This window comes from Genypterus blacodes, unplaced genomic scaffold, assembly GCF_046128005.1.
Source record: "Genypterus blacodes isolate CSIRO-AG114 ecotype Tasmania unplaced genomic scaffold, CSIRO-AGI_Gbla_v1 ptg000133l_1, whole genome shotgun sequence".
Classification (NCBI taxonomy): domain Eukaryota; kingdom Metazoa; phylum Chordata; class Actinopteri; order Ophidiiformes; family Ophidiidae; genus Genypterus; species Genypterus blacodes.
Window position 1 is genome coordinate 3,285,168 of NW_027466935.1, and position 13,404 is coordinate 3,298,571.

Sequence of the window (13,404 nt, forward strand, 5' to 3'; positions counted from 1 at the left end):
TAATAGAACTGACGCTTGCTTTGGAATTTTGAATTTATTTTATTGCAAAAAAACCACTTGCATTGAATGACATATTTAAATTGCCAAGTTTATACTGAGGAAATATAAAAGACGCTAAAAAAACATTTTATGACATCATTAAAAAAGACAAAGACCTCCAGAACACATCACAGTGTATTTACATCAGTGTCCTGCACTGATTACATACAGTAGCACCTTTGATAAAACAGTCAAATCATTAAGTTATCTCTTCTCTGAATACATCTTAGCTGAAGATGAAGTTTGCACCGTATTGCTTTTACTTTCAGCCGCTCGGTGCTGTTCACCGCACCACATTAACCAAGAAATGCTGACAAGGACAAAGCGCTTCATTCAGAAATGTAGTATGAAATAAGTGTGAAGACTTTTGTACGATTAAACAGTATAAATGTGTGACACCACCTAGGAAGGAGAAGTTATAGTATAATAATAAACCCTTGTAACAATTCTAAAGATGAACACCTTAAATATTTAAAGATGTGGCACAAACCCCTGAAAAATGTACGTAATGGAAATCCAAAACGATGACGAAGTTGGACATTTTTCTAATCGCCACATTTCTGTCATCTACCAGAATAGGAAAAGAGGAAAAGCAGATGCCATGTGCCGCTGCCTCAAAAACCTTTTCAGATTTTCTCCCGAGTAAACAGTATGAGTAGATGCGTAACCATTCAATGTAAATCCCTCTGCTATGGAGATTCCAATACAGATTGAGTTCATAACAGTATTTTTGCAGATGACAAATCATCTTAATACATCAATGTGAAGTAAAGCAGTTTTCTCGGATCAAGTCTCTAGACAGAATGCAGAGGAATGAAGCTGGAACTGATCCGGTCCTCTCCAGAGACGGTGCAGAACTGAACTACACAGAAAGGGCAGTGCAGCCAAAAAAATCCATTCCGACGCTGCGTGGATAACCTTCAAGCACCTTCAGCTCCGCCGGGTCAAACTTCCAATAGTGCAATCCACTCAGGAAATTAGCATAGCCTGTCAGAATGAAACCAGAATTAGGGAAAAGTGTAACATATCAGTAAAGAAATGGAGCGTTGTCCTGGTCCAAACCTCACCGTGACTGTCTTGAAAAGCTGCATCGATATTCCCAGGCACTCCCCAATACTGCATGCTGTGATAATCCAACGAATCCACGCGATTTGACTCGGCGCTGAAGCTCCAGTAAGCGCCCGACTTGAAGATGTAGACTTTCTGCTCGGGCTTCCACTTCATAGCCGCCTGGATGTGAGTGACAGGAACACCCAGACGACGCAGTGAGTCTGGACCTGTTATCTTCCTTTCAGCGTCAAACACCCAGTAGTTGTCACCTGTCGGAAAGTCACGAGACACTTTTATCTAAACCTCATCCTGCTTGAGCGGATCACATTGGCATGATAAATAGTCTGTGGTCCTATTTAGTGATGGAGACTTAGATCGGCAATGTTTATGAAGGATTCGTCTTTGTTGTGAGATGGGGCCATATTCCTAACATCTTGTTTCTGTAAGAGTTACTAGAGCATCAGACCTTTTGAACCTGAGCTTCTGGGTTCAAAGCAGTTCAAAGCAGGAAGCAGCAGTTCCCATGGCTACTGAAAGCTGTTGTGTTGTGTTGTGTTGTGCTGTGTTTCGTTTTTTCCCTTGTTGACAAAATGGTAGAGCTGGTGCTTTCTTGGCATTCGGAGGTGTTCTTACAACTACTTTGTTCAAACTTGACTCCAGTTAATGTTAGTTCAACCAACCAACCTTGGAAGAACCAGATGTTGCCTGATTTGTCTTCATAAGCGGCATCGATATGGTCCGGAATTCCTCTCCAGTGGCGTGAAGCCAAGGCGGGGTACCCAGGTTGCAACTGGCCATCGCGGATACGCCAGACATACTGAGACTTAAAGAAGAAGAGCTCGCCCCTGATCATGGACACAGCATCAAAGGTACTTCTGCAGGAATCTGGCTGCACCAAAAGTCAGATGAGAAAAGGTCTGATGTCACTGTTAGTGTTTCCCAAATCAACAAGAATCAAAGCGACTGCAAAATACAAGGGCGGTTGAGTCTTTTATTATTGACTCACCACTCCAGTGTCGATCTCATTGGTCTCTGTGATGTCAGGTTGTATGTGTTGTCTGGGGCCATACAGATACTGGATTCCTCTCTTGTCATCCTCACTCAGTAACAAGGGGTAGGTGTCGCTGTAGAAAGGCGACATCACAGCACCAGGGACAAGGGAATGCTGGAGACCCAGGACATGGCCGAACTCATGAGCTGCTACCTGTAAGAGATCTGTGCCTACAGGGGACAGAAGGGGAAGATCGGCGTATTGATGATTGAGGCCTCTGTGCCTTCATGTCTGCCTTCACAGCAGAATCTCTCCTTACACATCCTGAAATCGAATAATTATCCTGTCAGAGTCTTTCAGGAGTGTCCCGCTCCTGTGCTAGATGGCAGCCTGGCCTGTCTGCTTATCTGTTTTCACCATCAGTTAAACCTCTTTTGGGGTGGAAAGTGATGAATCGCCTTTCACTTGCTTCTCTCTTGATGTCCTCTGGCAGTCGGCGGTGTCTTGCTGGACTACTCGGGCAGCTCCTTTTGGCTGGAGGACTGTCTGCCTGAAATGTGTTCACAAATTGGTCCCTGCTCTCCCGGCTTGTAGACTGTCTGCCTAAAGTCGTATGTTCACCTACTCGTGAACTTGGCTTCAGGCGGGGAGAGGATTTTTCTGCCACTACAGAGTATACAAGTAATCCCTGTGCTTCCTGCTTGGTTTCTAGACACGCACAGTGGAAAGAACAAGCCAACAACAACTGAATAAATAATATTCTATCTAAATTTGAACAGTATTTGCAGTATTTGGGAGCTATTCAGCCCCACAGCAGCACCTTACTGTGAAAGTCAGTGTCCACGCTGCAAACACAGCCAGGGTAGATCAGGCACAACAGCACTACAGACATTATTACTGAGAGCAATCAACCAGCAGATCACATAGGGCCTGATTCAGAGTTGGTGACTTCAGTGAGGGGCTGATGCTGAGCGTGCAAAAGAATAAGATGCTGCTATTTCCCTCAAATAATTATAATCTTCAAATCATAACAATGCAATCTAATAAAGCTCCAGGTCCTGTTGGGTGGAGTTTTTATAGATTTGATACTGTATGTCAAATGAACTCACCAACACCATTGCCCACTGTCCAATCCTCATCATAGTCAAAGTGAATTTCTCCTTGTCTGTGTGTTTGGGGGAAGAAAGCATGGGCGAGGGTTCCTCCAGGACCGTCGAATGGTAAGCTGTCTCCATGCCAGTACCTGTGCAACAACAGCACTTTAGTTTGAGAGTTAGACAAAGACCATTCCCCTCCCAGCAGTGAGGTGCTGTAATATTCATAATGGGGTGGGATTTGCCAATTGCCTGCCAACTGACTAATGACTAGACTGTGACACTTTATACAAAGATTAGGCGAGAAAATGATAACAAACTTACCGTGTTAGAGAACACATCTCTATTAAAGAACTAGTATTGTTCAATCATTTTTGAAATGTGTCAGCTGGTTTGAGGCCTCCTTTTGGGAAAATAAACCCATGTTTCAGTTGCACCTTACTCCCTTGTATTTTGTTTGTTTTCAACTTCCACCTGTACCACTAAGACACATTCACACCGCGATAAGATGCACCTGTATTACCACAATATTTTGAAATTCTCTGGCACAGTTTTCATGTTGCCATGCTGATATCAAGTTGGCCATTTCCTCTGTTAAACACACAGTGAGTTCAGACTTGCTCCAGTCTAATCAGCAGCATGACACTCATCCACTGCCTGGATAAGCAACGCAGCTGCATGACTGCTCCCGCTGGAACATGTTTGTCTTTCACACATCACTGCTGCACGGCAGAGCAGGGGTCCTATGCTGGAAATACTGTTGAGATTTTGTTGCAATAGTTTTTATTTGGATGTTGTTGTATTTACACTTTAAAAAATGTCCTCATGCATTGATAACAGCGAACCCGTTCACAGAGAACCACAAGTGATTATCTGGCCGCATTCAGCTTGCAGCAGGCAACAATGCTTCACTGCAGTGTGCGGTGAGAATGTTAACAAGAGGGCTGGAAAGAGAAGAGATGCTCCATGCTGCTACAGCAGGAAATAAATGGTAGTGTGTGTGTGTTGCGGTCTGTCAACTAAATCAGTTCAAGCTCCACTAAGCATTAAACAACATAACATGTTTTATACGATATGTTTCATCAACGTGACGATTGTGACTGAATTGAATCTTCTTGGGCCCAACCTGAACACATTCGCAACGACATTTGATTATTCTATGTGCATTTAATGTAATTGTGCAATTCAACACAATTCACAAAAACTATCATATAAGTAAGTAGGAAGTAAACAAAAAAAACTGATTGGACAATTGTGAACTGTACTGTGGGTTCACACTGTGTCAGGTTTTACGACATGGAAGTGTAGTACACATGCCAAACATAACACAGTTAATTTAAAATCCTTCTCCTGCAGGCATGTGTTTTGTAATCCCACAAAAGTTGAATTCCTAGTCTAGCATATTGGAATAAGAAAGCCTATAGTCAGCCATTATCCTATATACCTTAACTGGTTTTACAAACTTGTCAGTGTTCATCTACCTTCAGGGTAGATAACTAACAAAGGGGATGAAGCTTGTCATTTGGGGAAATCTTACCTGTCAAAGTCGATACTGATGTCAGCTTCTCCAATCGTGACTTCTCTGAATGTCAGAGGAGTAACTTCACCCCACACACCTGCAGCTTCTAGTAAGACGCGGCGAACTTTGTCCTCATTCATCTGCCAGGGGAAACGCACAATCCTATTGGATAAATACATACACATACACGCTCGACTGTTAGTTGCATAAAAGTCTGTAACATCGGGATCGGGTGGAATCAAAGTGAAAATTTAAACAACTCTCTCCTCCTCCTTTCTTTCTCCCGCACCCCATTCCTGCCTCCACAAACAAGCGAATGGTAGTATAAGAATTACTTGTAAGTGAGATCAGTCTTTTGCCAGCTCCCTCCAAAGACCGCGAATCGTTTCCTGCGCCATTGTCCACTAGGTGCTGCCTTCTTCTTCTTCTTAAGTTTGTAGAATGACATTGAGGTGGGATAGTCTGGGACACCACATCGAGGACGTTTCCAGAATGCAGTGTTGTTTCCAGGGGCCATTACAAACTTCATATTGTGCACTTTATTTAGTGTGTCCTGTTCAAGACTTCCTGTCGACTTCACACTAATACGATGATTCCTTTGAGGCCACTCCTGAAAACACAGAAACAAAAGTTGCCTGCTTTGTTAAATTCACTTTTAGTTTGTGTATAGTTGATGCTTATGAGCAAATCCACATGTTGTTTGTCCTCCCAAAGGTCTAGCCATGACTTGCAGATTTGGCCGGAAGCTGTTGTGGAAAAATCTCAAAGGACAAATTCACTAAGAATTAGTGGCTCCACACACGCACACACGCGCACACACACACACACACACACACACACACACACACACGCCAACCTGTTCCTATGTTTTCTATCCATATTATACATTGTGGAAATTGTCTCCTCCTGTGTTGACAAAAAAGCTCATTACTTTTTGTACACAGTGAACATTCTGAGCAATGGCCCACGCTCCAGAATTGACACCTGACCTTGACAGCAGCATATCATTGACCTACAGCTCCACAATCTCACTACAAATCAATTATTCGATGTTGTTATAGGTCAGGATTTTGTTTTTTAAAGCTATCTCATAGTTTGAAATGTGTCTGTCATGAATGAACAGTGAGGTGATCTTGTGTTGGAATGGACTGAAAGTCCATATAATGTAATGTTGCAGGTTTAGGGAATCTAGATTGGACGTGATGTCAGTTGGGAATACCAGCCTGTAATATCCAATGTGGATGATCAAGCTTTCATTCAGCTCTCCCCTGATTTGCAATAGAGTTACAGGTGTGAGGACATCTTCCTGTCATAGTCCTCCAGCAGTATATGGAATTGTTGGTGATCAAGTGTCCATGCTACCAGAGTCACTCAAGCCCCAGTGGCCCAATGGATAAGGCACTGGCCTCCTAAGCCAGGGATTGTGGGTTCGAGTCCCATCTGGGGTAACTGACAGCAGAGTGAGCCATGACCTAGAAGTTGATACGTTGAAACGGTCCTCTGCCAAGCTTTTATTGGGCTGTCCATAGGGACTCGACTTAGCCGGTCCAAGTCCCCCCTGTGGACTGGCAGCCAAAAAGTTGCAGAGGTGCTCTGAACCCAACCTGCACCACGTGTGCATGCTTTCAAACAATGCCACTGAGCTTTTCGCAACCCACAGTGCAGCAGCTGTGATTGTCACTCATGTTGTGTTTGTGCTTGTGTGTTACATAAAGGAAAAAGAACAAATCCTCAAAAGTTCCCCAAGTTCCACGAGTTCCTCAAATTTGACTCATGAATAGAATGAATGCCAACTTGGGCAAACACTTTCTCTTTTGATGAAACTCCAAAATCATGACAATGTGATGTGAAAGGTTCAAAGGGAACTACAACAGTTTTAGGAGCTATTCACTTATTCATGTCTAATCTTGTTTTGGAATCTGTCTGGTTCTGAAATCTTGTAATTGCCTTGTACATCAATTTATACATATTTCCCCACAATTTCTGCAGAAAAAGACCCAAAGTAAATGAGGTTTGAACCACAATCAAAGCGAAGCCGCAGGCTGAACTGAGAGGGAGATAATGGTGGCTGACAGAACTAAGACAAGAGTGTGGGTGCCACAGGAATAAAGGTCTGAATTTAATGGGGAACAGGAAGAAGGAGCTAACATGTCACTACAGGACATTGTGCTTGCTGTGTCTTGCCACAAATGGGCATGCCTGAGCTTTACCCCAAAATGAGTTGCAGACAGTGAGCCTGTCTGAACAACAGAGAATGGTTGCTTTTATCGCCAAAGAAACAGCACAACACCTGTTACATAAAACAATCTCTATTGATGTCATTGTATGAATGTGGGACTCCCCCAAAACCAGACACACGCATACAATCCTGCCCAGTCATGACATCATTATTAAGATGTCTGGACCAATGTGTAAGTGCGTCATAAAAGGATTTCAAGGATGCTGATTTTACAGTTTTAAAAGTGACAAACTGGCTTGTGATTGGCTTGTCTTTGTGTTCTGCTGACGTTTCATTTAAAAATATGAGAACATAATAACAGACAACATAACAACATCATAATTTGCACATTGGAAGAAATCGCACCAAGAAGAAGTGACAACACCAAAGGGAAAAAGAGTATCCGCAGGGATAGACATGAACGATCCATTACTGCAAACATCCCTCACTAAACCTTTTGTCATAATAAGCCTTCTCACTAGACATGTTTAGCTGAATTTCCAGATAATCTGCCAATAGATTTACGTCCTTCAATTTAGACAAGACAGTACATTGTTCATTCATCAAGTGTCCTGACTGCTGCTTTAATGCCAAGACAACATTATGCCAAAACCTTTACGCTAAGAAGATGAATCTGTCTGCAACTAGTCCAATTTTGCAGTTAGCCTTCAAGTCAAGTCACGTCAACTTTATTTACACAGCCCAATATCCCAAACAATGTTTCAAAGAGCTTTACAGGCCCACAACAACAGATGGTTTCTGACCCAACCCAAAAACCTTAATCGGAAAAGGAAGAATTCTGGGAGAGGCAATTCAAAGCCATTCCCTCTCCTCAAACGGCCGCAGGTGGGCGAAAATTATAGAGGAGAGATGCAACGATACAGCACAAGGTAAATAACATAAGTTTGAGAGAGAGAGAGCATGAGAGAGAGCATGAGAGAGAGAGCATACACTTAAACATCAGGAGAGTCAACTCGTACAAATAGAAGCATCACTACAGTCGAATTAGAAGTTATTAAGCTCTTAAACAGCCTTGTATCATCATTTGCAAGCTCTAAGTCCCTGTTGAAGCTTCTCTGCGTTGGTCTGAGCAGTTGTTTACCGTTTACATGCAGTTGGACGTCCAAATGTAAGTTTGTGTACTGTAGATTACATTCAGTCTCTGTTTACCTTCATGTCTCTCACCGCTGCCGTCTCCTTTTTCTCTGAGTCAGCAAACAAACTCACGAGTTGTCCACCACCAAATTCCAGGAGACTTGCCTCTGCCTGCAAGATACAGTTCTTTCAGTCTTCACTAAACAGGAGCAACAGCCAACCTGCAGTTTTGCACATTTAAAATGTGCCAAATTTTGAACGTGCAAAGCCCTGATCTCTTTGTTTGATGTGTAAAGTAAGACTTGTTGTATTTGCCCTCGTGTGTTCTTACATTCACACATTTAACATGCATCAAGCCTGCCTGGAGACAATTGTGAAGAAAAGCAGCAGAAATAGTTTAATCATTCATTTAGTTACAAATAACACATCCGGGTCATCCTCGGCTCTGCTGTCTTATCAGGTGTGTGTTATGTCTGTGCAGTTTGTGTCTGAGAACTCATACTGCACACAGTCTGCACACAGTCTGCACATGGGATGAGTGGGAGGGTTTTCACTATTTTTAAAATACAAAATAACAAAAATACACTATTTATAGTATGTATTGTGTATTTAACAACTAACAGCCCTCCGTTTAAAAAATAAATAAATTACCTTTGTGAATAATTGACCACAATAAAAGAGTCATAGATTGAAATATTTTGCAGAAAGTTTCAAAATCTAAACTTTGACGGTAGAAAATGTTTAAATCCAATGAGCAACTTCAAAACAACCATTCAGAAACTAATTCAGGCGTCTTTATGAAACTTTAACTATGGATACATGTAGTGAAAGGCAAAACACACACACACACACAGTGTGTGTGTGTGCGCCTTGTGCAGAGTTTCCACACATTATGAACTCACCGGACTGTAGCGTGTTGGACTCCATGGCACCTGCTTGTAGCTGCTGATGCTCCTCTGGTCGTGTAGCGGCAGAGAACGGCAGAGAAAGAGGTCCAACATGAGGATGAAAGTGCTGCAGTGGAACACCGTAGCCCGCATCATGTCCGCACGCAGACTCAGTACACAGGGACAGCGAAGAAAGACTGAGGGACTGGATATGACACCGCGGGATTCATGGGTCCTGTACTTCAAAAAACGTTTATCATAAGCGGTCGACACTCAAGCTACACACACGTCATTTAACCCCTTTTAGCCCAAAGCCACAGCCATGTCTGCTGAGTAACAGACATGGCTACTGCAAGAAACCTTCAATTTGTCTCTGGAAAAAAGTTTAATTCTTTATGCCACATTTAATTAAATTTTTATTTTTATTTTTATTTTTATTTTTATTTTTATTTTTATTTTTATTTTTATTTTTAGTTTTAGTTTTATTTTTAGTTTTGTATAACTGTTTTGGACTGAGGCAGTGGTTCCCAAACTTATTCTGCAGGGCCCCCTTTTTATAGATCAGAATTGTTTGGCCTACATACATATAGGATTTATGACTTAATGCACCAAATCCCATTCATATGCCAGTATCAGATGTAACATCAGTACACACCAGCAGAGGGCACACTCTGCACTGTGTATTATATAGAGCCAAGAACCATCGTTTTAATTTGACCTTCAAAATAAAGGCGTCTAAACCATGGCTGAAATTTCCAGAGCGTTCCTTAAAATGAAAGACTGGCTGAGGTTCGGTTGATCAGCTTCGTTTCTTTGAGTGTGTTATTGGAATCACCGACATTTGAACTCTATTACTCAAAGAACTTGTGTCTATACAATCTTTTATTTTGAAGATCATTACAGGATATGCTCCACCTTGTTTTGCCGGACGTGACACTGTTGGAAAGTTGAAAATGAAGCAGAATCAGATTCGGATAAGAAAAAAGGAAGTTGCAACTAAGTAATCTAAAATATTTCATTTACGGTTTGAATAATGGCGCCTTTAGACTTGGATAAGTACGTCGAAATAGCGAAACATTGCAAATACCTGCCAGAAAATGACCTGAAGGTGAGATTAAATGATTTTTTGACCTAGGCTAAAGGTATGTTATAGCTAAATAATAGCGAGCGCTGCCGCTAACTAGCTAGAGTGGCCGGTGGACCAGGAATTGTGCTTAACTAAGTTGTATTTTACGAATTCTCATCTAAGTGTTTACACATCACAGCGATCGTTAGAAAAGCGAGTTGATATAAGAACCATAGCGTGGCCTGCAAACGCGGCCGTTAAAGCAAGCAAGCTCGAATGCTAAGGTAAATAGCTAGCTAAGCACAGCCGATGGCGGGTGTCGCGAGCTCAAGGATACAGAGTTTATCAGGCTGAAGCAGGGTAACTAAGCAACAACGAGCCACAAAATATCGCCAATAGCTTTAAAATGTTCAGACTCGCATATAAGAGCTGTGTACAGAAGTACGGAAGAGATACTGTGAGTGTAAACATGACCATCACTCAGACTCGCAGCTCCTCAGGCCTGTGTTTGAGTCTCTGAGGTTTGTTTTTACCTCCTTACCATGCATTTATACTATACATATTCTTAATTCTTGACATCGTAATGGTGCTGACCCTCATTTACTTCTTCTAGACCAGATTAGCTAGAAGGAAAAGAACCACTTGATTATTATGTAAGTAGAGAACTAGTGTGATTGAGTTACAGACAGTTACAAAAGTGCTGTGGGTTGAAATAGTTGAGTAGTAAGATTGCTGTGTTGATGCTGCAATGTAACACAGTTTGTCTCTCCTTCTTTTTCAGAGGTTATGCGATTATGTTTGTGATTTATTACTGGAAGAATCGAATGTGCAGCCAGTTTCCACCCCGGTGACTGTTTGTGGTGACATTCATGGGCAGGTAAGTCTAGCCACTGATTTCATTCCAATTCATACCAAACGTAATGTTGTATCCTTGTATTTGTATTAGGAAAAATTTTGTTTGTCCATCAAATATTACTGAGATGCATGACTTGACATGACAAATCAATGTTCTGAAGATCCTGTTCCTCCCTATTATAGGATAATATCACAAGGTAATTGTCTTGTGGTCGAGGGTTAATGGTCTCATTTCTAAGCCTTAATAAGTCTTGGCCATGTATTATTTTAATTACCAACCTCTTCTCTTCTGTAGTCAACAGATCAATTCCCACATTCAATAGAGAGAGTTGAGGTTTTCTCTGGAGTTTGGGTTGGAACTTGTTGATGTTGTGGGCCTGTAAAGCCCTGTATAGAAAAAACACTGTCCATTTAATTTTTTTGTCACTAACATTGAAATCTCCCAATCTTTCTGTGCAGTTTTATGACCTTTGTGAGCTCTTCAGAACTGGCGGCCAAGTTCCAGACACAAATTACATTTTCATGGTAAGTAAGTCTTCTGTGTATACTTCAAACCAACAACAAAATGTGTAAGTGCAAAATCAAAGCGCCCTGAGAGCGGCCGTCATATAAAATCACATATTCCTACTAAATGTGTTATGGAACAGACGTTTATAATAATCTATAATAATGCAGTGTTTCACCTCCAAAAGCAGATTAGGTTGTTGTTGTTGTTGTTGTTGTTCTGCTGCTGCTGTGGCTTAATTGATGCTCAAAAGGTTTTCATGTTTTTTGGTCTTAAAATGACTCTTATCTTTCCTCCAGGGAGATTTTGTAGACAGGGGATATTATAGCTTGGAGACATTCACACATCTGCTAGCTTTAAAGGCAAAGTGGCCCGATCGCATCACGCTGCTACGAGGAAACCATGAAAGCAGACAGATAACCCAAGTGTACGGCTTTTATGGTGAGTAACACTCACATGTGCATTAAGTTTGTTTGTATTTTTTTGCACATTACACAAACTCAAACCTGAAACTGTCTTTTGTGTGATGCTTTTTCAGATGAGTGCCAAACTAAATATGGAAATGCAAACGCCTGGCGGTATTGCACCAAAGTGTTTGACATGCTCACTGTGGCAGCTGTAAGTTCAATTTGCGACATTGCTTGGCTTAATCCATCATCATGTTTTGAGATATAGTTATCAATTATCATGTTACTAATTTCCTTTTCATTCCAGTTGATAGATGAGCAGATCCTGTGTGTCCATGGGGGTCTCTCACCAGACATCAAGACGTTGGATCAGATCCGCACTATTGAGCGCAATCAGGAGATTCCTCACAAGGGGGCGTTCTGTGACCTGGTGTGGTCAGACCCGGAGGATGTAGATACCTGGGCGATCAGTCCACGAGGAGCAGGCTGGCTGTTTGGATCCAAAGTTACTAATGAGGTAAATATGAACGGAAGCAGTCGCAACCATTTTAGTGATAACAAAGAGATGCACAAACCCGTGTCCACGTTCTCATCCCTTATCTCTTTATCTGTTTTAGTTTGTTCACATCAACAGTCTGAAGCTTATCTGTCGCGCACACCAGCTGGTTCACGAAGGCTACAAGTTCATGTTCGACGAGAAGCTGGTAACCGTGTGGTCGGCACCCAACTACTGCTACCGTTGTGGAAACATCGCGTCCATTATGGTCTTCAAGGACGCAAACAGGCGAGAGCCCAAGCTGTTCCGTGCTGTCCCCGACTCTGAGCGAGTCATACCACCTCGAACAACAACTCCATACTTTCTGTAATCGCAAAAGCCACTTATATCCTCCCAAATTGTGCTCAAGTTAATTTATATGCAACATGTTTTAAAAACTTGAATGTGGAAAACATCCCTTATGAGTCTACAACCGCTTGTGTCACAAAGGATTTCTCAACAGGCTATAGTCCCAAAGCACCACACAGGTTTTGTTCTATCATTGTGGAAAAAATAGGTCTCTGAAAAACCTCATAGAATAATGGAAGAAAATGAAATGACTGGTTTGATTTCGATTACAGATTTTCTTTCTTTCACATTGAAGCATTTTAAACATGTTATAGCAGCTGTGATTAATTCTGAGCTTATCATAAATTACACATTTTCTATTGACTAATGTTATAGCAGTTTGATTTTGTGGGTGCCTTTTTAATTATGACAGTGTTTTCCTGTTCTGTCTTGAATTAGTCGGTGAATACAGTTGTAATAAAAGCATCAAGCCTCTTTGGACCCATTAAAATGCTTTTACTTACCTTGCAGTGTTCCACTTGAAAACCTTCCACATACGTATACTCACTCATTCCCTCACCAGCATTTCAGCATTTCTATAAAAGTACAGCTTTGTACGATTTAGTCTTAATGTAACAGAAATTCAAGTTCATTTTGAAGAGTATCTTTGTGGTTTATAAGATTATATTTAGATCAAGGTAGAGTAGATTTAGATGTTTTTGTATGGACTCTCAAACCATTTCTTGACAACAATGAGGGGAATTCAATATTACGGCTTTCATGTTGGATTTATGAGACAACAAGGCCAGTCAGAGCCTTGAAATCCTTACTGTCGTGTTTGCCTCAAAAAATGTA

At 41.5% G+C, this 13,404-nt stretch overlaps 2 protein-coding genes and 1 non-coding gene across 3 annotated transcripts; 2 read left to right on the forward strand and 1 right to left on the reverse strand.

The window, feature by feature from the left end:
- Positions 1-62: 62 nt before the first annotated feature.
- Positions 63-9,046, reverse strand: LOC143011234 (stromelysin-3-like). Its single transcript, XM_076164049.1, has 9 exons — positions 8,909-9,046; positions 8,082-8,177; positions 5,029-5,303; positions 4,712-4,855; positions 3,190-3,323; positions 2,096-2,310; positions 1,774-1,978; positions 1,107-1,358; positions 63-1,026 (listed from the first exon to the last, which is right to left on the reverse strand). Exons 1-9 carry the CDS (start codon positions 9,044-9,046, stop codon positions 902-904), a joined length of 1,584 nt encoding a protein of 527 aa, XP_076020164.1. The 3' UTR covers positions 63-901.
- On the forward strand, positions 6,069-6,141 carry trnar-ccu (transfer RNA arginine (anticodon CCU)). The gene has a single exon. It is a non-coding gene; the product is annotated as a tRNA-Arg (tRNA).
- Positions 9,047-9,822: 776 nt separating the features above from the next.
- On the forward strand, positions 9,823-13,044 carry LOC143011391 (serine/threonine-protein phosphatase 6 catalytic subunit-like). The gene is made up of 7 exons (XM_076164246.1): positions 9,823-10,001; positions 10,741-10,836; positions 11,274-11,339; positions 11,619-11,760; positions 11,858-11,937; positions 12,034-12,243; positions 12,344-13,044. The coding sequence occupies exons 1-7, from the start codon at positions 9,927-9,929 to the stop codon at positions 12,590-12,592; spliced, it is 918 nt and encodes a 305-aa protein (XP_076020361.1). The 5' UTR covers positions 9,823-9,926; the 3' UTR covers positions 12,593-13,044.
- Positions 13,045-13,404: the final 360 nt, after the last annotated feature.

Bases quoted from the DNA above. Each gene is read 5' to 3' on its own strand.
- LOC143011234 (XM_076164049.1), bottom strand. From the start codon at position 9,046: ATGCGGGCTACGGTGTTCCACTGCAGCACTTTCATCCTCATGTTGGAC. The intron at 8,178-8,908 runs GTGAGTTCATAA...TGTATCTTGCAG, and splicing joins GTCCAACACGCTACAGTCCG to GCAGAGGCAAGTCTCCTGGA. The intron at 1,027-1,106 runs GTGAGGTTTGGA...TCATTCTGACAG, and splicing joins AGCTTTTCAAGACAGTCACG to GCTATGCTAATTTCCTGAGT.
- LOC143011391 (XM_076164246.1), top strand. From the start codon at position 9,927: ATGGCGCCTTTAGACTTGGATAAGTACGTCGAAATAGCGAAACATTGC. The intron at 10,837-11,273 runs GTAAGTCTAGCC...CTTTCTGTGCAG, and splicing joins GTGGTGACATTCATGGGCAG to TTTTATGACCTTTGTGAGCT. The intron at 12,244-12,343 runs GTAAATATGAAC...TATCTGTTTTAG, and splicing joins GATCCAAAGTTACTAATGAG to TTTGTTCACATCAACAGTCT.